Source organism: Telmatherina bonti, assembly GCF_933228915.1.
Source record: "Telmatherina bonti genome assembly, chromosome: 4".
NCBI lineage: Eukaryota > Metazoa > Chordata > Actinopteri > Atheriniformes > Telmatherinidae > Telmatherina > Telmatherina bonti.
In genome coordinates, this window is record NC_136622.1 from 22,178,130 (window position 1) to 22,200,629 (window position 22,500).

General features: G+C 37.6%; 2 protein-coding genes across 10 annotated transcripts in view; both read left to right on the top strand.

The window, feature by feature from the left end:
* The window catches only part of phf8 (PHD finger protein 8), a 13,171-nt gene extending 8,589 nt beyond the window's left edge, over nt 1-4,582 (top strand). The window contains exons 14-23 of the mRNA XM_079238500.1: nt 1-17; nt 96-178; nt 276-445; nt 548-633; nt 1,148-1,269; nt 1,436-1,770; nt 1,880-1,975; nt 2,067-2,176; nt 2,270-2,627; nt 2,731-4,582. The exon at nt 1-17 is cut by the window's left edge and continues 265 nt beyond it. Coding sequence (XP_079094626.1) covers nt 1-17; nt 96-178; nt 276-445; nt 548-633; nt 1,148-1,269; nt 1,436-1,770; nt 1,880-1,975; nt 2,067-2,176; nt 2,270-2,627; nt 2,731-2,819 — 1,466 coding nt within the window. The 3' untranslated portion in view covers nt 2,820-4,582. The remainder of the gene's footprint in view (nt 18-95; nt 179-275; nt 446-547; nt 634-1,147; nt 1,270-1,435; nt 1,771-1,879; nt 1,976-2,066; nt 2,177-2,269; nt 2,628-2,730) is intronic.
* Nucleotides 4,583-5,011: 429 nt separating this feature from the next.
* Nucleotides 5,012-22,500, top strand: part of huwe1 (HECT, UBA and WWE domain containing E3 ubiquitin protein ligase 1) — a 49,758-nt gene continuing 32,269 nt past the window's right edge. For 4 of the 9 annotated variants that reach the window (XM_079239280.1, XM_079239288.1, XM_079239286.1 and 1 more), the window contains exons 1-32: nt 5,012-5,043; nt 7,339-7,404; nt 10,188-10,237; nt 10,414-10,483; nt 11,150-11,248; nt 12,361-12,567; nt 12,681-12,833; nt 12,929-12,991; nt 13,124-13,201; nt 13,306-13,356; nt 13,443-13,611; nt 13,691-13,791; nt 13,991-14,141; nt 14,252-14,379; nt 14,457-14,597; nt 14,701-14,806; nt 15,265-15,372; nt 15,447-15,551; nt 15,719-15,799; nt 16,510-16,616; nt 16,969-17,146; nt 17,234-17,325; nt 17,405-17,625; nt 17,765-17,822; nt 18,073-18,249; nt 18,463-18,708; nt 18,947-19,080; nt 19,160-19,272; nt 19,386-19,565; nt 19,684-19,900; nt 19,977-20,099; nt 20,445-20,682. In XM_079239280.1, coding sequence (XP_079095406.1) covers nt 10,439-10,483; nt 11,150-11,248; nt 12,361-12,567; nt 12,681-12,833; nt 12,929-12,991; nt 13,124-13,201; nt 13,306-13,356; nt 13,443-13,611; nt 13,691-13,791; nt 13,991-14,141; nt 14,252-14,379; nt 14,457-14,597; nt 14,701-14,806; nt 15,265-15,372; nt 15,447-15,551; nt 15,719-15,799; nt 16,510-16,616; nt 16,969-17,146; nt 17,234-17,325; nt 17,405-17,625; nt 17,765-17,822; nt 18,073-18,249; nt 18,463-18,708; nt 18,947-19,080; nt 19,160-19,272; nt 19,386-19,565; nt 19,684-19,900; nt 19,977-20,099; nt 20,445-20,682 — 3,870 coding nt within the window. In that variant the 5' untranslated portion in view covers nt 5,012-5,043; nt 7,339-7,404; nt 10,188-10,237; nt 10,414-10,438. The remainder of the gene's footprint in view (nt 5,044-7,338; nt 7,405-10,187; nt 10,238-10,413; nt 10,484-11,149; nt 11,249-12,360; nt 12,568-12,680; nt 12,834-12,928; nt 12,992-13,123; nt 13,202-13,305; nt 13,357-13,442; nt 13,612-13,690; nt 13,792-13,990; nt 14,142-14,251; nt 14,380-14,456; nt 14,598-14,700; nt 14,807-15,264; nt 15,373-15,446; nt 15,552-15,718; nt 15,800-16,509; nt 16,617-16,968; nt 17,147-17,233; nt 17,326-17,404; nt 17,626-17,764; nt 17,823-18,072; nt 18,250-18,462; nt 18,709-18,946; nt 19,081-19,159; nt 19,273-19,385; nt 19,566-19,683; nt 19,901-19,976; nt 20,100-20,444; nt 20,683-22,500) is intronic. The other 5 variants (XM_079239282.1, XM_079239285.1, XM_079239283.1 and 2 more) reach the window with 5 other exon arrangements.

Consider the following 22,500-nt stretch of genomic DNA (forward strand, 5'->3'; position numbering starts at 1 on the left):
CCAAACACAAGAACAAGGTATGAAGTTGGAAAATATTACAGTGATTTCAATGCGTTATAAGTTATTGTAACTAAACTCACTATTTATCTATACAGTTGGAGCTGCCATTGGGGGATTTTGAAGGGAAGCTTAACAAAAGCAAACTGAAACTTGTCCTGACCAATGGAAAAATCCAAGGGTAAGCAATGAACCCATTTAAATTATATTCTTATGTATTTCTTGTTTATCTTATGAAAGGTTGACATTTGTTTTATCTGTTATTTCTTTGCTCTTAGTAAGAAAGACAGTAGCAGTAATGGTGCAGGAAGTGCTGGGAACTACAAGCATCTTGCTGCAGAGGGATCCAGTCCTTCTGACCTTGAATCTGAGGATGAGCTGCAAATTGACGAGACCCCCCCTCCACGACGCAAGAATGCTGGACCGAGCAAGAAAAAGAAACTAAGTGGCAAGAATTTCATTTTAAACACAAGTATTGCCAGAGTATCGTTTAGGTGCATGGTTTCAGAGTTGCGCAGCTCTTTTCATCTAATGGTGTTTGTTTCTTCAGGTCTTCCAAAGAAGCTCCCAAGAGCTAAACCGTGTTCTGACCCGAATCGCATCAGGGAGCCGGGAGAGGTAGACTTTGACATTGAGGTTAGTTTTCATTATCAACCCACAAATCATGACTTGTACTGCCAATTCATTACATGATCAATAAAATGTTGTTGTCAGTGACAGTAAAATCAAAAGACGAAAAGTTTCATTTATTTTATGTGTTATACAGAATGCAGCTTTCAAGGGACCCAACACGGGTCAGGATTTGAGTTTAGTTTCATTATACTTTCAATAAAAAACATAAAGTTCAACTTCATTTTTAGTGTTTGACTCATCACAGCTTATTACAATTCATGTTGGTTACATGTTAACAGTTCTCCCCTTGCTGGGTCAAATTAAACCTGTGGCTTTATGCAAGTAACTTCCTCAAAGCTAAAAATGACAGTATAAAAATCGCTGCTATGAATAATGAATTTTCATTTGGGGAACCCTGTCAAGCTGTTGGTTTCTTAAGTTGTTTATTTGAAAAAGGGAATTCATTTACACTGAAATGCTATTATAATTGCAGCTTTTGTCCAAAAGTATTGGTTGCACTTATTGTTAATGGTTTTAGGAGGACTACACCACTGACGAAGAGGCACTGGCTGCCCATGGAGTGAAGGGTGGGGCAGGAGGCATCCTTGATTTATTAAAAGCCAGCAAGCAGGTGGCAGGCTTAGACTCTGCAACACTCAGGTTAGTCACCTTGATCTTTAGTGATTTCAGCTCCAGATGATATTCCGCATATTGTTTCAGTAATAGTTTCATGGTGTTGGCACTTAAGCACTTGAATGATACTTGCTGGTTTTTCTACAGCTGTCTGATTGCTGATTATTGTTTTGTCAACTGGTTTGTTTGTCAGTGAGGAACCGCCAGCTTCTCCCAGCACTCGGGATGCAATTCAGGGTATGCTCTCCATGGCCAACCCCCCTTCCTCCTCCTCCTCCTCTTCCTCCTCTTCATCTCCTATATCCATCTCTGGAGGCTTGACAGAGGGACTAGGAGTTGTCAAAGAGAAAGGTGGCAGAGCTGTGTGGGTGACTAGTGGGGTCAAGAAGATGGCAAATCCTGAGAAGAAACCCATCGTCCAGCGGCCTGGAAAACGGCCAATAAAAAGGCCAGCCCGTCATCTGAGTGACGAAGAGAGTCCCGATGAACAGGAGACACTAGGAACTTGTTTCAAAGACTCAGATTATGGTGAGCAACACATTAGTTAATGTTAATTAATTAACATGTTAATGTTAGTCAAAAGATGAATGTTTGTTGCTTTAGTGAAGATTAATCAGTGGTAATGACCTTTGTTAAGTTTACCCTTCATTGGAGTCTGATGAGGAGGACCATGCCAGTAAAACCAAGATGAAGCGGAAGAAAAACTGGGATGACACACCATGGAGCCCAAAAGGTACATGGCTTAAATTTTGTAGCAAGTCAGGTTGCATTTTCTCACTGTTTCCTTCGTGATTGATCTCTCAACAAAATTCTTTCATTTACAGCTAGGGTGATGCCCACTCTACCAAAACAAGAACGTCCAGCCCGTGAAGGGGCCAGAGTTGCCTCTGTGGAAACTGGCTTGGCAGCAGCTGCTGCCAAGTTAGCACAACAAGTATGTTGGGGCAAAAACAACATATTAGTGTGTACCTCGTGAGAAATGTGGAATATTTTAAGTGATTCTTGTTTCTATTTGGTGATGATTTAGGAGCAACAAAAGCCAGCAAAAAGGAAATACATCAAAAAGCAGCGTCCTGCTGCCCGTGTTGTCACTCCTCCCCCTGTTCAGACTGAACCCGCCCCGCTCTCCCCAACACCTGCTCCAGAGTCTGCAGCAGATGTCAGCCCAGACAGGAGGATGGATTATTACTCTGCCAGTCTGTTGGACCATGAATATACAGCAGGACCAGGACCTTTTGGCCCCGGAGGCCCTAGGGGGGCTGGAGCCATGGCTCCTGGTGTATTTTTGACTTCCCGAAGACCTTCCCTGTCACCTCAGAATAGCAGTTCTCACTGTGCATCCCCTGCAGGTGTAGCCGCCCAAGGAACAACAGCAGCTGGTCAAGGTGAGGACAGACAGAAACACCTTAACTATTAATAGTATTTCTTGATGCATTTCTTCTATTTTAATGCCCTCCTCCTAATCTTTCCCTTTTTACATGGTTTTAGGCAGACGTCCCAAGAAAGGACTTGCGACTGCAAAACAGAGACTTGGGAAAATTCTAAAAATTCACCGCAATGGCAAACTTCTCTTGTAGGAGATGTTTGAAATGTGGCCGAAGACTTGGAAATATTGAAGAACAGGCCTATGTAAAGTAGGTCTGAAGGAAACTGATATAGTCAATCTATATTTTGTACTTTGGATAAATTTGTTTACTGTTTTCACTTGTTATCAAACCACGTCATGTCTTGTTTTTCACCAGTTACTCTGCCTGTTAACTGTAAACTATTTTTGCATCAAGTTATTTTCAAATGCACAGATGTCACTTCATGAAAATCGCTCTAATGCACTAGAAGTGCCATTAATATGGTAAATGATTTTTGATATGACAAATTTGACATTGGCAATAGGAAATAGTGAAAGAAAAAAAAAAAAAAACACCAACAAAAAAATCCCAAACCTTGATTCGCAATGAATTTACTAAATGAAATGCTTTCTTTTGTAGGTTTATTCTTTTAAAATTTTATTTATACACATTCTACTGTTCATTTTACACTCTTAAAAGGGAAAAATAAGACATTTTCTAGTCAGGTAAATTTGAATGATTGTATAGCACCTATTGCCACACAGCTGTATGCAAACATAGCTGTTTAGCTGGACTTAAAAAAAAAAACAGATGGTATTTCTTATATTTCACTTGGCTTTCATTTAACTTACCTTCATAAACCATATACTTTTTGGATAGCTGGCTTTGTTAAGACACTGGTCTTTAACAGAGTTGTTCAAAGTTTCACTGTGTACACCCTGAATGCCACACGCAATGATTATTGAAGTTCTTAATCTGGCATCTAAAATTCTTACCTTGTTTCAAGGCATGTTATCATGTATTTTTATTTATTCTACTACATATTTATTTTACGGGGCAGACTTTTTCAATTTTGTAGCCCGTGTAAATGTAGCATGTTTTGGCCTTCACATCCTCTGTCAGTATTTTTAGTTATTTTCTGAACAAAACTTTATTCATTGATAGATTTTTTTTCCTCCTTTGTTTTTATGTTTTTGTAAATATTTGTAATTTATATAGCTACCTTGGAAAAACAGACAAAGAAAAAAAGATAATGAGAATAGTTTCCTGTTTATTTTGAACCCCAGATTTTAGGATTCTTGGGTCAGATGTAGAGATGTGCTTTATAACAGAATGTACTAGTCTTAACACATTGGCAAAAAAAAGTAGCTGTAAATGAATGAAAACATTGTGATGTTGCAGGATATTAAGTAATGTGTAAATATATGTTTTAATTTAATTTCTTTTATAGTTGAACAATTTTTGAATCTTTCGTAACATAACTTGTACATGAAACATTGCTGTACTTGAGAAACATGATAGCTCTTTTTTATATTTGTATGCAGTAAATGTCATGCAGATTTCATTGTGTTGTCAGTGTAATATTGGTTGTGTGCTGGAAAAGATTGCCCTTGATAAATTTCATCCATTCAGTCTTATGTTCATTGTTTATATTTTATCTGTGTTTCTATGTAGTGTATGTCTTTAACATGTGTTTCAGTACCACCTGGAAAAGATAAAATTTACCTTGGGCAAAATTTCCTTTTTCATGGAGTTTATTTGAGGACCACCAAAAACAAAGAGTAAGATATTTGGGGGAAATTTTAATTTTGTGTTAGCAATACTTACATGCTAAAGTATTAACAACATTTTTTTTGTATAAAAAAAGGGGGGGGGAAATGGCAGGGGTGTTAGCTTTTTTTTTGTTTTTACATAAATATTGGGTTGTGTTAATTTTAATTTTTTGTCCTACTGAAGAACAGTTTGTTTGTTTTTTTTTAAAATAGTGAATACAAAATCATACCTTTAAACATAAGTGTTAACTTCTGACACTCAGGTCTTTTCTTTGCTTTTTTTTTTTTTTTTTTTACACAAATAACTTATATTTTCATATATAATATTCCGTTGCTAAGTTGGGGATCCAACTCACTCCATTTAATTAAGTGGTGGACAGATTTGTTAAAATGTCACATCCTAATTGTTTGAGTTTGAATACACTTTTATATTAAACTGTATTTTTTCTGAAATTCTTGAGAATTCTGCTGTGTACTTTCGTGTGCACATTGAATCATGAGCTTGAAACTGGAAATACTACGTAGTCTGCATGTAGTCATGTAAATAAAACGCGTTTTATTATTTTAATACATTACAAAGGAGTGCCCTGGGAAAATGCCAAGTTCAGGTGTTCTCGCGAGAGCAAAACTACCCTACCACACTCTAGTGCAAGATGGAGAAGTAGCTGTAACGCGCATTCGAGGTAAGCATAAACCAGGCTGTTGACATCGTTTTACCCATCTCGTGAAACACTTTTTTTATTCTGTCTCAAACAACATAGGGAAACTGGATTAACTGGCGCCCACCATTGCATCTGAAAACCAAAAATAGCGTCTTTTAAGGGTAAAGTATGGATCGTCTGCAGTGTAAACCGCCATTTTTAATTTAGCCATGATCTCATGGATGGAGCATTGTGCGCAGCTCCCATTGCTAGATAGTTAGCTCTCGCGAAGCCCTCAAACATACATGCCGCACACATACACACGCTGATGGCCAGTGTGTATAGATATGTTTGCCCCCTTACAAGTCAAACCTGGACTCGAAACTTACTTTTCACGGTAATAACGACGCAGATGAATAGTATGAATGAAATGATTTTACAGATCGAATACTTGACTGTTCGTGATGTGCTAACGTTAGCCATCAACGCTTAATGAAGCCCAAGTATCAAACGGTGCATAAACTGCCAGGAAATTAAAGCTATCGTCATGTAACTAGTCATAACTTTCCTAATGTTATCGACAACACTTTCTGGAACCGGGTGGGTAGCGATTCCCAAAGCGTTGACAGTCATTAGATTTAGTTACAGTTACCGAAGCTAAACTAACGCTTATCGCTGGTATTCCTACTATAAACATTCCTCAGGCTGTAGGATTTGTATATCTGAATAATATCTAACATAATTTGCCAATAAAGGTAACACTGTAACATTGATTTTTGTTTAAATACGTTAGAATTAAGATCACATACTGTCAGAGTAATCATTGCTAACACAAAACTCTCAAGGCTGCAAAGTAATTTATGTTTGTGTATCCACGCATCACCTTTTTGGGGTTCAGAATTAAAAGCCAGTAAATTTGTCACATTGTTAACGGAGACCCATTGAGCCAATCTTTTGGCAGTAACCCGGTGTATTAAAACCTGCGACATGCATGAGGGCCTGCTGAAGTTGAACCAAAGCATCCATCAGGATGTTTTATTTTAAAGTAACTTTTAATGTGACATGGATTTACTGGTGCCAGACATTCAAGCACCTCAGACTATTCTGGTTTACAGGGCTTTTCAAAATGCTAAAATACCTTTTTGGCAGCTCAGATCAAATAAGAATAGTCATATTAGTTTTACATATTGGAAAAGTTGGAAAAGAAACACAAATATCTACACCATAACTTCATTTATTACACAAACCCTAAACTCTTGGGGGATTATGGCCACTGTTTCACATGTACGTTTAAAGTTATAGTGGGGGTGGACCGGCTAAAAGTGTGACTGATGACTGACAAGTCTTACTTTCTAATGTGGCAATCAGATGGCAATGTTTACATTGCCATATTTCGATGTTGCTGTGTAGTTGGGTACGGATGCAGACTGTGTGGTGTCTCTTTACGTAGATTGTTATCCCATCTGACTTTTTTTCAGCAGAATGAGTAATTCCAACAGACTGATTTACTTAAAAAAGATTAACTGTACATAAATTGACTCCAATATCAGGATGTCAATCATTACAGCACTTTTTTGTGATGTGGTTGAATGAAATATTTGCATCAAGTAGCTCTTCATAATCTGCAGTACCTACAAGATGCTATGATGTAAATATGAATCACTCAGCCAGAGGAAAGCTTCCAAGACAGTGTTGACTATTTATAATGGCAAAAGGGGGTTGGAGGCAGGGTAATAGTCCTTGTAATCATATCAATAAGGTAAAAGGTAGGGTAGTCCTTGAAAGTTTGGGTACCTAATACATACTGTTGTTCATACGGCAATATGAATTTCAATATATATTTTTTTTATAGGATACTCTAAATTCCAAAATGCACAACATAGAAAAGATAGCGTTTTAAATGTTAATGGTTCAGTCATGATTATATGTATCTGAAATACAGCCAAGTTGACCGACTTAACCAAGGCTTGCACAGGTTGTCCAGTTCACATATTAAAGGAGTAAGGCTAAAAGAAGTTTTACAAATAAGTGCCTTATATTTAAATAGAAACTATAGTTGCTCAAGTTAGAAAGCGTAAGATTCAAGTTATTAGCCAAAATAAGTTGGATGGATAAACAATTATGTAAATAACTTTGTTAGTTTGTTTTCATTTAAACACAAGACGTTTTAAGCCCTTACACAATACTCATAGGATTCTGTTTCTCCAACATTTATTGACATAACTTATTAATCTTGTTGGGTTCTCAGTTTTACCATTACTACAATTTAAGTTATTTAAAAGTTTGTACTGTGTGTTCTCTTTTAGACTTCATATATTCATTTTGATGTATTTGCAGATTGTGTAAATAAACTGCATCGCAAAAAATCAGGATGGTGGAGCTGTCCAACCAAAGTAGTTTTTGGTATGTACCTGTAATACATTTTCTTCATTGAGGGGAGGTTGTTAGGGTAGCCTTAATAGACTTTGGTTTAATATTTTAATTAGGTTTATTGGGTATATGTTTTTCAGCGAAACAAATAATAGTAAAGTTCAAATTCCCAGCAGTATTTGCAATTTAAGATCAGACATGCAATTGAATGAATAACTTTTATGACTTAGTTAGATATATGAAAAAGAAAGTATTTTTGCAGAATCTTTTAAATATTTTGGTGGTAGTTCCATAAATGTGCTGAACATAAACTGTTGTAATCAAATACAACTATGTTTGGCAAATCACAAAAATATTTAAGAAAATTAATTGCATTTGGTTTATGGTTTATAACTTTGCAGATCTGTGCCTCTGAGATTGAAGCTTTACTTTTGGACCAATGAATATTCATTCAAGTTCCTTCAAATAAGAAAAGGCTTTGCAGGGCAATCCACAATTTTAAGCACAACAGCTTTGATCAATTGAATATTTTTTGGGCAATGTTGTAGCAGGCGCAGCTGTGTCTTATATTCAGTGATCTTTAATAGAAGTAATGGTGCTCATTTGTTATGCATTACATTAAAATGTTGCATTAGAAAATATTAATTCATAATAAAAAATAGACCATCATTTGTGCATGTGTGTGTACTTCATAGTATTTTGGAAGTGGTCTGAAATCTTTAAACAAAATGCTAAATTGTCTATTTTTGGAAACCGGTTTATGTAGAATAATGAAGCTGCTCTAAAGAAATTAAAATAACTTACTTTATATACACCTGATCTCATTTCCCTTCTGGTAAATTGTTGGGTAAATGTGGCCAACTTTTTATTGGTTACAGCTGAAGAGATATTTTAAATTTCAAGTGTTGGGGGTAGTTATATGCTGGTTTTACCCAAAAAATGTGCTTCAATTTCAGTAACCATGCCAATGGTATCCAAGATTTGTTTTTGTGCATATTAGGGTGGTTGCTTAAGTTGTTTCATTCTTTTCGTGCAACATAATTCAAGCTTATTTATTTACTTTTTTCTTTCCACTGTTTATAATAGGCATCTTATTTATTTCTTGTAAGAGAAATATATTGATGTACCATGGTGAGATTAACTGTTGTTGGAGATAATAGACATAGTTGTAGCTATTTTTAAGACATTGTTATGCTCTTTTGTTCCTTTGCTTTGTGGTGGATGGTTAAACTTCATACCGTGTTAAGGCTATACATTCTGCAGCAGACCGTTGCCCCACATTAACACGCGCTGAAACAAACATAGGTGGCCACTCAGTCCCAACAGTAACGTTATTCAGTTTTTGCACACTACCCGGACGGAGTCATAACGACTGTGCCGCTAATGCCCATGAACTATGAAAACATGCGCGGATACAGTTGTACGTGCGACGGATGAGCACACTTTTTATCTGACAAGGTAGCCGGTACTCCGTTTGTTCGAACGCAACTTAAAAATAAATATCGCAGTGTCACGTTAGACCAGTCCGACAATGATTCAGCGAGTTATAATGCATTTCTGCTCGCTGCTCAACCAGCAATAGCTAGCTGGCTAGCTAGCGCGTGCCCCCACTGTCTGGCCGTGGAAACGAGGAAACCGAATCTTAAGATAGCAGTGTCCTTTATCAGGTATTTCACTCAAAACGGTGTCACTGACGCTGCTTGTCAAATGCTGTTTATAGTTTCGTTTTAAGGTTAGAGTGGGGACGCCGCAAGAGTTGGAAGTGCGGGCTTCTTGTGGGGCCTACAGAACCCCGATCTAAATTAGTGTGGAGTCCGGGCAGCAGAGGGGGGTGAATCTCTGAGATCTGGTTTGACAGCTGTAGCACAATTAGTACAAACTGGCTTGTTTCCATTGGTTACATTTCAAACGCTGGAGTATTAATAACATATGAGGATTGTTTTTTTTATTTGTCTGAGTTTTGTTGGGTGTAGCAGGTTGGTATTTCGAAGGAAGAGCGTCTGCTAATGTTACCGGTAGCTTGGTATTAGCTGGTCAGGAGTTAATGTCTCCGCAGCAAACGTTATTGATCGATTTGAAAGCTACGTCGAGCTTTCCGGTGGGTCTCGTTTTGCTAGACGTATTGCGAGTCGGCAAGTTTGCTTGTATCGTTTGTGAGTGCAAACTGCGATTTGGCCAGTGAATAATGACTTGTTAACTTTTGGTTAATAAGTGCATTATGCTGCTAGCTAAGTTAGCATTAGCTTGTTGGCGAGATAGTTGTAACTTGACTTGACGCTAGTAGGCTAGAGTTAATGATGATCACTCATATAGGAGTAACATATTGTTTAAAATCTCACTTGCATCTACAGTGTGGCTAAAACGTGTTAGGTTTTCAGTATATGGGGCCCTGCCTAATTCAATTAACTTTGTGTCGCATGTTGCTCGCTAGCCAGTAGCTAATGCTCTGCTTTGTGCTGACCAGACATCTCCTTAAACTAAGCAAATTCAGTTTAGTCACCCTTAAATTCATGTTTGTGGCGAATGAAGTGAAATTTGTTTCACCTGTGTGGTAAGATACCTGTAATTGACTTTGCAAATTCTTTGTGCCTTTAAAAGGAAATTTAAAAAAAAATCTTTTTTGTGGTGTTGTCTATGTTCCAGTATTATCTTTTTTTTTTTTTTTTTAACGAGGTCTTCATTCAGATTACTTGAAGCCACCAAAAAGTTCTGTTTTGTTTGAAATAATAACCCGTGTAAACAAAAATTTAGAAGATATGTTTTGAATGATTGTGCTTACAATATGTAACTAGTTTCATGGAAACATTGTGTTGCAGGTAATGTGACTGGAACATGCCGTATAATGGGTGTTGCCAAATAGTTCTCTGTAAGTATAGTTAATTTTTCAAGTCCTGATTTAATGGTATTTACTCTGTATTCATTCTATTGTGAGTTTTTTAGATGTGTGAAGTTGAATATTTAGATTTATCTATTAATTTTAAACTTTACACTTTATATCAAAATGGTCTTTCTCTTGTGGTGTACATACATATTTCTCCAAAGGAGCAGCAAAAAGAGATTATCTACAATGAAGGTTGACAGAAGCAAGTTAAAGAAAACTCCTACGGAAGCTGTAAGTATGCTAGCTGTGTAGTTTTTTTCTTGTTTACAGGGTCACCATGTTTACTTCTTTAGTTGCTCAGGTTACTTGATGTGTCAAAACTTTGAGATTTATCTCAACCACAGTAGGTTCAGGCCAACAAGTCTCCTCCTCCTTGTCCTTCTCCCTTTTCTCTTCTTCCTCTTCTTTTTCATTGGTTTACTTTCACTGTTATCTCAATGTATATTTTTTTAAACTATTTGACAATTGTAAAAGCACGAATAATACCCATTCAGTTGGTGACCTGGGTGATTATGCTTTGCTTCCCATTAAGTCCTACAATAGCAGTCTACCACTTACACAGCAATAAGATGAATGTACTTTTTTAAAAACAGTAACTTGATTTCACAAAATTTAAAACTGGTCTGTTAATGTACCGTAATGATCTATGTTCAACTGATCATTTTAGTGTACTTGCACGCTTCACTAGAAGATGCAGATAGCTCTGTCTAGCTCTTAAAATCGTTAACTTTTTGTAAGCTATTGAGATTTTGGGCTTAGTGTGTGTCCCTTTTTTCTTTTTTTTTTTTTTAAACCTTGTTGTGCCACACTTTCTGACTCCTATGTTGTTTTGGAAAGGGAATCATGGTTGGTCCATGACCTCTGCTTGACTGTCATTTTTGCTCTTTCTGAATACAGCCTGCTGACTGTAGGATACTAATAGAGAAACTGAAGGCATGCAGTGATGAACAGCTATTGGTTGAACTGCAGCACATCAAGACATGGAATATTGGCAAGGTAAGGCCCAAAGCAAAAGCTCTTCTTTTTTTTTCTCCAATGCAAAAACTGTCATGGCCAGGATTATGATTATGTATTATGACACATCATAAGTAGGGGATGTTTTCCAGGAGCAGTTTTTAATTTTTACTATATTGCTTAAATTCCCCTTCATATCACAATTACAGCCAATTAATTAAATGCTATAACACAAAAACAAACAAACAAAAAAAATGCAGTCACCTGTGGAACAAACAGGACCGAAAACACACCATCCATTCATTTTAACTGGCCTGTTTTTAAACAGCTGAATGGTGATATGTCAGTCAAACTCAACTGCAATTTGTCCCTCCCCTCTCAACCCCCCTGCCCATATGCCACTCTTTATGCATGAATTATATGCCCACTGAGGCTTGAAGCGCATGAAAGAGGTTTTGACTTTTGAATTTTATATTTTCAAAATGTAACTTGCTTGAAACTTATTTTCCAGTATTTTCTACCCACCCAAAACATAGTTGTGTAGATGGCTGTGTTGTAAATCATCTGGTTTTTGACTGCATAGTTTCTACATATTCAGGGTGGTAAGAGATGTACATTGTAGTTGTTTCCTGATTTGTTGGTGTTGATAATTTCTGCTATAAAACAGTTTTGGCGGAAAACTGTCTTGTGGGAAAGGAAATCAGGATCAATTTATTGATACATAAATACATAATATTGTAAAGTAATTGAGAAGAAAATAGGGGGAATTTTGGACATAATTGATAAATAATTGACATGTATTTATGAACATTTTGACTCTGCAGTTGGTATATCAATTACACCAGAAGGACTAAAATATTGCCAATAACAGTTTGTACAGGTATAGAAAATCATACTGATGCCACTTCAAATAGCAAATATCTATGCATAGTCATGCCATTTTATTGACAACAAAATTAATAGTATAGACTGTTAACCACAGGGATGTACATTTATGATATATAAACACCTATTTTGCCAGAGCAAATTTATTGTTTTTCTCAGTTTAATTGTGAAAATTCACTGTTGTTTAGTTAAGGTCTTGATATTTAACCTATTACTTGACTGTTACTCTTTTTTCATTTCCCTTTTTATTCCTCTTTTTTTCTTCACAGTGTGAGCTCTACCATTGGGTAGATCTGCTCGATCGCTTTGATGGCATTCTGTGTGATGCAGGCCAGACGGTGGAGAATATGTCATGGTTGCTAGTGTGCGACCGTCCAGATAATGGACAGCTCAAAGCCTTGCTTTTGGCAGTGCTCAACTTCACAGCTCTGCTCATTGAGTATAGCTTTTCTAGACATCTTTACAGTTCCATAGAGGTGAGATGGTACACTCTTAATCATTCTTGTTTTTCTTAACTGGTTATGTTGCATAAGGAAATGTGAAAAATGTAAACTTTCTGCTTTTTTTTTTTTTTTTTTAACCTTTACAGCACTTAACCACCTTGTTAGCATCATGCGACATGCAAGTGGTCCTGTCTGTGCTGAACCTACTCTATGTGTTCAGTAAACGCTCCAACTATATCACAAGACTTGGATCCGATAAAAGGACACCTCTTCTGGCCCGTCTGCAACACCTGGCTGAGGTTCATTAATTGATCTTGTTTCATTGTTGCCATTATTCCAGCTGCTTCTGGGAAAATAGTTTTATTGTTGAATTTATACTTGTTTCCTTCTGCAGAGTTGGGGAGGCAAGGAAAATGGGTTTGGACTGGCTGAGTGCTGCAGGGATCTGGCTATGATGGTAGGAATTTTATTGGGTGATGTTTGATAACTTCTTTTCCTAACCAAATACCGTCAGTGGGCTACTACTTTCAATTTGAATAAACACTATTTCAATATTCTCTACTCCACTGCCCTCTCGTTTCATGAACAGAAGTATCCTCCCAGTGCCACCACGCTGCATTTTGAGTTTTACGCTGAACCAGGCCCAGAAGTCAAGATAGAAAGGAAGGTAAAATTGAAACATAGCCAATCATTAGATTCTAGCCTTTTGTGAAGTATGATTTTTTTTAAATGGTTTAACATGTACCTAATTCTTTTCAAACCTTTTATTAGCAGTCAAGTAGTAACACACTACACTATATCCACATCGAGCAGCTTGACAAGGTACAGTCTAATTAAAATTGGCCTTAAATGTGAAGAGTTAATGCTATGTGTTGCTGTCCTCTTGCATGACATATTATACTTCTTAGATTTCAGAAAGTCCATCTGAGATCATGGAGTCACTGACGGTGATGTACAACATCCCAAAGGACAAGCAGACTCTACTGTTCACACATATTCGACTTGCCCATGGGTTCTCAAATCACAAGAAGAGGTTACAAGCTGTGCAGGCCCGACTGCATGCAATCTCTATTTTGGGTAAGTAGAACATTCTCTCAATTGTTGACACTTGGAGAAAAACAGTTTTGATTTTTTACTTTTCTGTTTTTTTCCCCAGTGTATTCAAATGCACTCCAAGAGTCAGCCAACAGTATTCTGTACAACGGCTTGATAGAGGAGCTGGTGGATGTCTTGCAGATTACAGACAAACAGCTTGTGGTAAGAAATTGGTTTGCATTTTTGCGTTAACTCTGTTATCACACTAAATAAATACATATGACACACTAGCTACGGATGTTATAAATGTGGGTAGAGCTCATTTTTTGAGAATGTTCCTCCGTGTCAAAGCTGCAATATCAAACGCTTTCTCCTAGTCTTAAACTTTTCCCTCTGGAATGTATTTATGTTTTTTTGTCAGGATATCAAGGCAGCATCTTTGCGCACTTTAACTTCAATTGTTCATTTGGAGAGAACACCAAAGCTTTCCAACATTATCGACTGCACTGGCACCGCATCCTATCACGGCTTCTTGCCTGTGTTGGTGCGCAACTGTATACAGGCAATGATTGGTGAGTGTGTGTTTTAATTTGTTTTCATGTTTAACTTTAAAACATAACTGATGTGCAAGAAATTAAGAAAATTTAAATGCAATCTTGTATTGTTGATTTCCATTGATTAGATCCTCTAATGGAACCATACCCACACCAGTTTGCAACAGCACTGTTCTCATTCCTTTACCACCTGGCTAGCTACGATGCTGGAGGGGAAGCCCTTGTCTCTTGTGGCATGATGGAAGCCCTGCTGAAAGTATAACCAGATCTTGTGAGAATGCCATGAACTGATAGTTTTCTCTACAAATACATAATGTGCATATTCCTTCATAGGTGATCAAGTTTTTGGGTGATGAGCAGGACCAGATCACCTTTGTGACGCGAGCTGTGCGGGTTGTAGATCTCATTACTAACCTGGACATGGCTGCCTTTCAGTCCCACAGCGGCCTTTCAATTTTCATCTGCAGGCTAGAGGTGTGTTATGCAAGTTTTATATTCTATTCCTGATGGAGCTGCTTAATCATTTACATAAAACTTTGAAATTACTCATTATTTGCAATCATTATCTTTTGTATAGCATGAAGTTGACTTGTCGCGGAAAGAGTGCCCTTTTGTCATCAAGCCAAAGATCCAGAGGCCCAGTGCAACTGTGGAGTCTGAGGACATGGACACAGATATGGAAAGTAGGTTCAAAACATTTTCAGCATTTTGATAATATTTCTTCAACATAGTGTGGGACAATAAAAAGACTACTGCAGATGAACAAGTTTGTGTGAAGCGCTGTAATGTTTATTAGTGAGATAAGGCCCACAAGTGGCTTTGACATTGCTGACTGACCCAGCCTATACTGTTAAATGACACATGGTTGGGATGTTTGGATTTTTTTTGGCACACTTCCAGCCAGCTAGGCCAGAAAAAGGAGTGCCAAAATAAGTTTTCATCTGACAAACAATTATCATTTGTAAATGCATCAATTTCCGAGAATAGACCATGATGAAGTCGGACATTTTTTAAAGCTAAGATACACAGAATATTAGTATTGTCTCTAAAGGCCTTAGAAGAATGAACTTTTTAAGTTTTATGGTTTTTCTCAAACCATAAAAAATGTTTTTGCTGATTTAACAATGTAATGACTTTTCAGTGTCAGAAGTTGCCATGGAGAGTAGCCCTGGACCATCAACTTCTTCTGGTTCCAGATCAGAGTCAGACCACCGAACACAGAGCAACTCTGCTAATGCACCTCGTGCAGGTAGACACAAAACACAAACGTGTTTCTCACCTCTTAACTAACCCTCATTTCTAACATTTCTGACATTTTCTCAGCAGGTATACAGTGTATCCCCCAGAGAGCTGCTCTGTTGAAATCAATGTTAAATTTCTTAAAGAAAGCCATCCAAGACCCTGCCTTTTCTGATGGCATCCGCCATGGTGAGTCATTGGCATTCTATCTGATGTTGCAAAAATAAAAGATTTTAGCATTAATTGTTTTATATGGAGTCAACACACTCATAGATTGTTTCCTGAAGCTAGATTTAACTAAATATGACATTTCTGCTGTGTACTTGGTGCATTACCTTTAATACTGTGTTCTTCAGTAATGGACGGGTCCCTGCCTACCTCACTCAAGCACATCATCAGTAATGCGGAATATTATGGCCCTTCACTGTTCCTATTAGGTGAGTACACAGAACTTAAACAGAAGCCTTTCAGTGGTTGGCTGTAATTTGAATAGAAATACTAGTTATGTGTCCTGTTTACCTGAATGTGGAGCTGATGTTAGAAGCTACGTATAAATGGACAAATATCACATCTATCCAACTGAAATCAACCTGATCAGAAACTCCAGCTGACACGTTTACAAGGATGCTAGACAAAGTGAACCAGTCAGTTATATTTATGTGATGGACACATTTAATGCAGTCATAGCACTTTTAACATCTGCAATGCCTACTGGTTTGGAAGAAAAGGTTTTTTTTTCTTTTCTTTTTTATTCATTCATTTAATTTGATTGATTGACCACTCGGTAATCCTTAATTCCTTCGATTTCTAATAATATCTTGCATCTTTCAAGTCTTCGCTGAAACTCAGTACATCACAACGTCATTCAAACATGTACTGAAATGATATCACAGTAGCAATCAGAATGAGTGTAGACATTATATTTATTCTGTGCTGATCTGATCATAAAAAAGGTTCAAACCACCCATATCAATAAGGTTAAAATTATTTCCAATTGAGGCCAACTGAAAAAGCTGACCTGTTTACATGATTGTTTTTTTTCTGATTGGATCAAAAGTGTTTTGTGTAAGCACAGCTAATGTGTGCTTTATTGACAGTATGATTTGAACTTGGATTATAATTTCCTTTTTCTCCTTTGTGCGTTTAGCGACGGAGGTGGTGACAGTTTTTGTGTTCCAGGAGCCATCCCTGCTCTCTTCCCTGCAGGATAATGGTCTTACTGATGTCATGCTGCATGCCCTTCTAATCAAAGATGTGAGTTCCCAGCTATGTTTGTGTGTGGTGGCCATTTTTCTCTTTAATTGTATGTTAATACATTGTGTATGTAAAGTAAATAGTCTTGTAATTCTCTGAAAGAACAGAGCTGCTTCCTGAATTTAGAGATGTACATTGACGGTGAATTAGGGTTTACTTTATGTCCATAAGTAAAGATTTGGATCAACCTGTTAACTTGCTACATATAAAACCAAGCTAGAAATGACAGGGCTTTAAAACAGCCATGTTGTGAGGGTAAATGGATTCTAGCAGGGTTTAACAGTGCTAAAAAGTAGAAGTTGACAATGGGTTTTTAACCAGACAAAAGATGATGGATTGTATTGTTTTTCAGGTTCCTGCTACCCGTGAGGTACTGGGTTCTCTTCCCAATGTGTTCAGTGCCCTCTGCCTGAATGCCAGAGGCTTGCACTCTTTCGTTCAGTGCCAGCCCTTTGAGCGCCTCTTCAAAGTGCTTTTGTCCCCTGACTATTTGCCTGCAATGCGTCGGCGCCGTAGCTCTGACCCTTTGGGTGAGTTGGCCTTTATGTTCCATTGTTTACCTATTCTCCTGTGGAACATATTTCAAGAGTTAACCAGTGATCTTTTGTTTGCTTTAGGTGACACTGCATCTAACTTGGGCAGTGCTGTTGATGAGCTTATGAGGCACCAGCCCACTTTGAAGACAGATGCAACAACTGCCATTATCAAGGTAATTTATATTTTTATCTACAAGAATTAAGTTTTGAATGAAATTTTCCTAAATTGTTGAAGCTGAATTACTGTTGCAGTTATTGGAGGAGATCTGCAACTTGGGTCGAGCTCCGGAGTACATCTGCCAGAAACCATCTATCCAGAAAGCAGATGGCACTGTGGCTGTGCCACCAGCACGCTCCAGCCATGCTGCAGAAGAAGCTTCAAGTGAGGATGAAGAGGAGGAGGAAGCCCTTCACACATTCAGCCAGCAGCAGGGGGAACCAGAGAGCAACAGACAGTCAGTGCCACTTGAACTGTATGACGCTGAGTTCATAACACAAACAGAACTACCTTTTACAGACTTTATCTGTTAAATTTGAACTTAATTCATTGAATTGTTTGTTGATGGCTGACGTTTTGAAGATTTTTTTTTTTTCTTTTTCATTCTTTTGCAGAGTGGTAGGCACTGAAGAGCGAATACCAATTCCTCTGATGGATTATATTCTGAATGTGGTGGGTGTTTATTCTTCAAGAAGGCTTGTATAAAGGGATGTGATGTTGTCACTATGTCAGATTAGCATTACATAACTGATGCTGCTAACACACAAGCAAAAACACAGACCTGTATGATGAGAATCTTTAAGGAGTTTAAATATACAATCAAATAAATCGTAATTTTAAATGTTGGTATCTCACAAAATAAAAGGTACAAACAGTGATTAAATGGTCAGTTGTGTAATTTTTTTCTCTGCACGTTTTTCAGATGAAGTTTGTTGAATCCATACTGAGCAACAACACCACAGATGATCATTGTCAGGAGTTTGTCAACCAGAAGGGCCTGCTGCCTTTGGTTTCTATTCTGGGGCTGCCCAACTTACCCATAGACTTCCCCACTTCAGCAGCCTGCCAAGCTGTGGCTGGTGTCTGCAAGTCCATATTGGTGAGCACAATAACTTTCTGCTAACATATTTACTACTATTAGTATTATTTTAAAAAGTATGTAAGAAATGACCCAGATTAACAGTGGTATAACAGTAAAGTGCTACCACATTAGGCCAAAAGTCTCTCTTTAATCCAGAGTTTCTGGGGGTCATGAGGTAATTTTTTGTTTGTTTTTGGTTTTTTTATTATTCCCTTGAATTCTTCCCCATAGACACTCTCACATGAGCCCAAGGTACTTCAGGAGGGTCTGTGCCAGCTGGACAGTATTCTGACTTCTCTGGAGCCTCTCCATCGACCAATTGAGGTGCCTGGTGGGTCTGTGCTCCTCAGAGAGCTGGCTAATGCGGGTCATGTCACGGATGCTACGTTGTCAGCCCGGGCTACACCACTCCTGCATGCGCTCACTGCAGCTCATGCTTACATCCTCATGTTTGTACATACTTGCCGAGTTGGACAGGTAAATATGAATATTTTTTATGGATTTTTGAAAAAATTGTATAAGCTCAAAATAACTTTAACAACTTCATTCCAGTAATATTTTGAGTTTTTCTTTTTTATTTTTAACTTGACACTATTTTATGTGAACATCTTTTTTTTTTTTTCTTCTTCCCTTCAGAAAAGGCTGATTTTTTTAAAATACGAATTTGTAATGTTTTTATTGACAGTTGATTCAGTGATCTGTTTCTTTCTAACAGAGTGAAATCAGAGCTATCTCAGTAAACCAATGGGGTTCCCAGCTGGGATTGAGTGTCCTGAACAAGCTCAGCCAGCTTTACTGCTCATTAGTATGGGAGAGCACTGTGCTGCTGTCTCTTTGCACTCCTAACAGGTTAGTGTCTTCATTTTTATTGTATCTTAACTTCACAATCTGCTGTATCATTCTAAACATTTCTTACTTGTCCCAACAGTCTGCCTCCAGGATGTGAGTTTGGCCAGGCTGACATGCAGAAATTGGTGCCCAAAGAGGAGAAGCCATCTAGCAGCACTGCAGCAACAACAGCCTCTAGCTCCAGAAGAGCTGGTAATCTAACCATTTAATTTAGTTTTTATTGCAGAGTATTGAAAAACAATGAATGAATCGAACTGTCTGTGAAGAGCCCTCCATCAAACCCATTTGTGTCAACTTAAATTTAGCAGAAACTGATGCAGGGTCTGTGGAATCGTCTGGTGGTCTGTTGGAAGGAATGGGGTTAGATGGGGACACGTTGGCTCCTATGGAGACAGATGAACCCTCTACATCGGACCCTAAAACAAAGTCTAAACTTAGCCCAGCCATGGCCACTCGCATCAAACAAATAAAACCTCTGCTCTCTGGTAAGAAGATTTACCTTGCGCACACACCAGTTTTTTACGTTCATATTGTGGAAGGACTATATATGTATATCTTCAGAACCATTTTAATGTTCTCACTGTGCTCTCTACATGATTTTAGCTTCATCTAGGCTTGGAAGAGCACTGGCTGAGCTCTTTGGCCTGCTAGTGAAGTTATGTGTAGGCTCCCCAGTTCGCCAGCGCCGGTCCCACCATGCCACAAGCACAGGAACCACCCCTACACCTGCTGCCCGGGCCACTGCGTCTGCCCTTACCAAGCTTCTCACCAAAGGTCTAAGTTGGCAGCCCCCGCCCTACACACCCACACCTCGCTTTAGGTAAGGTGTAAATGCTTATGACTACACACTTTGTTTTTTAGAATATTATAAATGTTTTTTTTATTTTGTCTGGCAGGCTGACCTTCTTCATCTGCTCAGTGGGTTTCACATCTCCCATGCTGTTTGATGAGAGGAAGTACCCATACCACCTCATGCTTCAGAAATTCTTTTGCTCTGGTGGACATGATGCCTTATTTGAGTAAGCCCTGCCATATTTTGTATTTAATATATATATATATATATATATATATATATATATATATATATATATATATATATATATATATATATATAATGGTTTATTATGGTTCTGATTTAAAAAAGAAAAAAAAAAGTTTTTGTTGCCAAGAGTATATTTAACTTAGTTGTCACAGAAAAGCTTAGTAACTGGTTAACAATTATGCTACAGAACTAATGTCACAAGAGACTGACCCATATATAACTTGTGAGTGCTGTTAGGTCTCTTTATATATATTTTAGATCAAAATGATAGTTTATCTTCAATGTTAAAAGCATTTATATTTGTTAAACTGCTTTTGTGTAGGACTTTTAACTGGGCCCTGTCAATGGGTGGAAAGGTTCCCGTGTCTGAGGGACTAGAGCATGTTGATCTCCCAGATGGAACAGGGGAGTTTCTGGATGCCTGGTTAATGCTTGTGGAGAAGATGGTTAATCCAAGCACTGTGCTGGACTCACCCCACTCCTTGCCTGCTAAATTGCCAGGGGTCACACCCACCATGCCACAGTTCAGTGCCCTTCGATTCCTCATAGTCACCCAAAAGGTCAGTATCAGCAAATTTATCTGATCAGTATTCATCCACACAAACAAAGCTTGTTTGTTCAAAATGAATGAAATGCACTGAGTGATGTCTATCAGGATGGTAATGCTGTATTAGGTTTAAAGCACAAAGTAAACACAAAAGGATAAAATGTAGAGGTATAAGGCAAATGAAATGATCATACTAAATGTGTTTCAATTTACTGGTTTCATATAGATAAAACGCTTTTATCTACATTAAGTGAATATTTTGTTGTAGTTAATGGTAGCCTAATTGTTTATTACTGCTGCTCAGTTTGAAGAGATGTCCTAAAATGCATAAGTTATCAGCTTGCTTCGGTGATTACTGGTAGAATGTATTTTTACTTTAAGATGGGAGTGCTGCTGATATTGTTTAAGTTAATTTTGCAGTAATGTAAATACAGTCCTGTTTGTGTTAAGCATTAGCAACTGAGGTACAGCAGTGCCAAGTGCTGGCTCTGTGAGTCTTGCTCTTATTGTGCAGGTGACGTTCTCATTAGCATGAACTAGTGTTGGCTAAACTGTACAGCTTCAGTGATCAATGAATCAAAATTGTATTTGTATGATGCAAACTTTAAATCGTAAAGAGAAGGAAATAAAATGTCAAAAGATGAGTTCATAGTGTTTTTATCATTTTATATCAGGTTGAAAATTTAGGCAACAACTTTTTTGTTGTCTGTGGTTCAGCTTAAATACTTGGTTCGTCTGTTGTGTTACACCGTTTATGGATTGGTAGCATATATTTACCACAGATGGAAGTTTGTTTTGCCATTATTGTAAGATTGCCACAATGCGATACTAAGGATAGTTCTTGAAAGTGAATATTATTGTAAATTGGGGAAAAAACAACACAGGGTCTGACATTCATTGTGGGAATTTCACATAATATAAATTCCCGCAAACCTAGCAAACAATAAGACTAAAAGGAAGACAGACTTCCGCTACAGATTTAGCTTGCTCTGCTTCAAGCTCAGTCTGCTGTCGCAGCATTGCTCTTGTTGGCAAATCAAATTTCACTACCGGATTTGTTGCCAGTAAGATGATCCATTCACAGACAGCCAGATAAAATGTAAATTTACCCTTACATAACCAGAATACACCAGAATAAAAGATCAGTGCTAGTAGCAGCAATGTTGTCAGTGTTTCTGGTAATGACCCAAATCTTCTGGGTCCTCAGGTCATGCTGGTGCTGGTACGTTTCCAATCATCACATAGAAAAGTTTCAGGCTAACTGGCTCAGAATATATCTCTGGCTTAATGCTGTGTCAAACACAGCAGCTGTAAAGAAACAGACCTATTCAGAGGTGTACCTTCAGTTTAAGAGAAAAAGTGAACATTTATAAAACTTAATAGCTTTAAATTGCAAAACTACCAAGGCCATTCAGTGACATCAACACCATCACCCCACAAAAAAAAAAAAAAAAGATACCAGTAATACCAAATAAAAAAGGAAGATGTAGTGCCATGGTTACACATTAGTAAGTTGTGGCCATGGATTACTAACATATGTAATGAGCTCAATAACTTGTGAAGACAGCACATACTTAAAATTAGTATAAAAATTGATTTATATTTTAATGTTAAGATTAATTATAGAATTGTAACTGACCTTACTGGGTTGCAAGGCCTCACGTTAATGGTTTTTTTTCTATCACCATCACCAAATGGTTTCAGTACTGAATGAATTGGCTCATGCCAGTTTTTCCTCACATTGTTAAATTTCTAAAAGAGATGGATGGCGTATCCTTTCAAAAAAAACACTTAAGTTTTGGTTGCTACATGATGATGATAAAAAAAAATC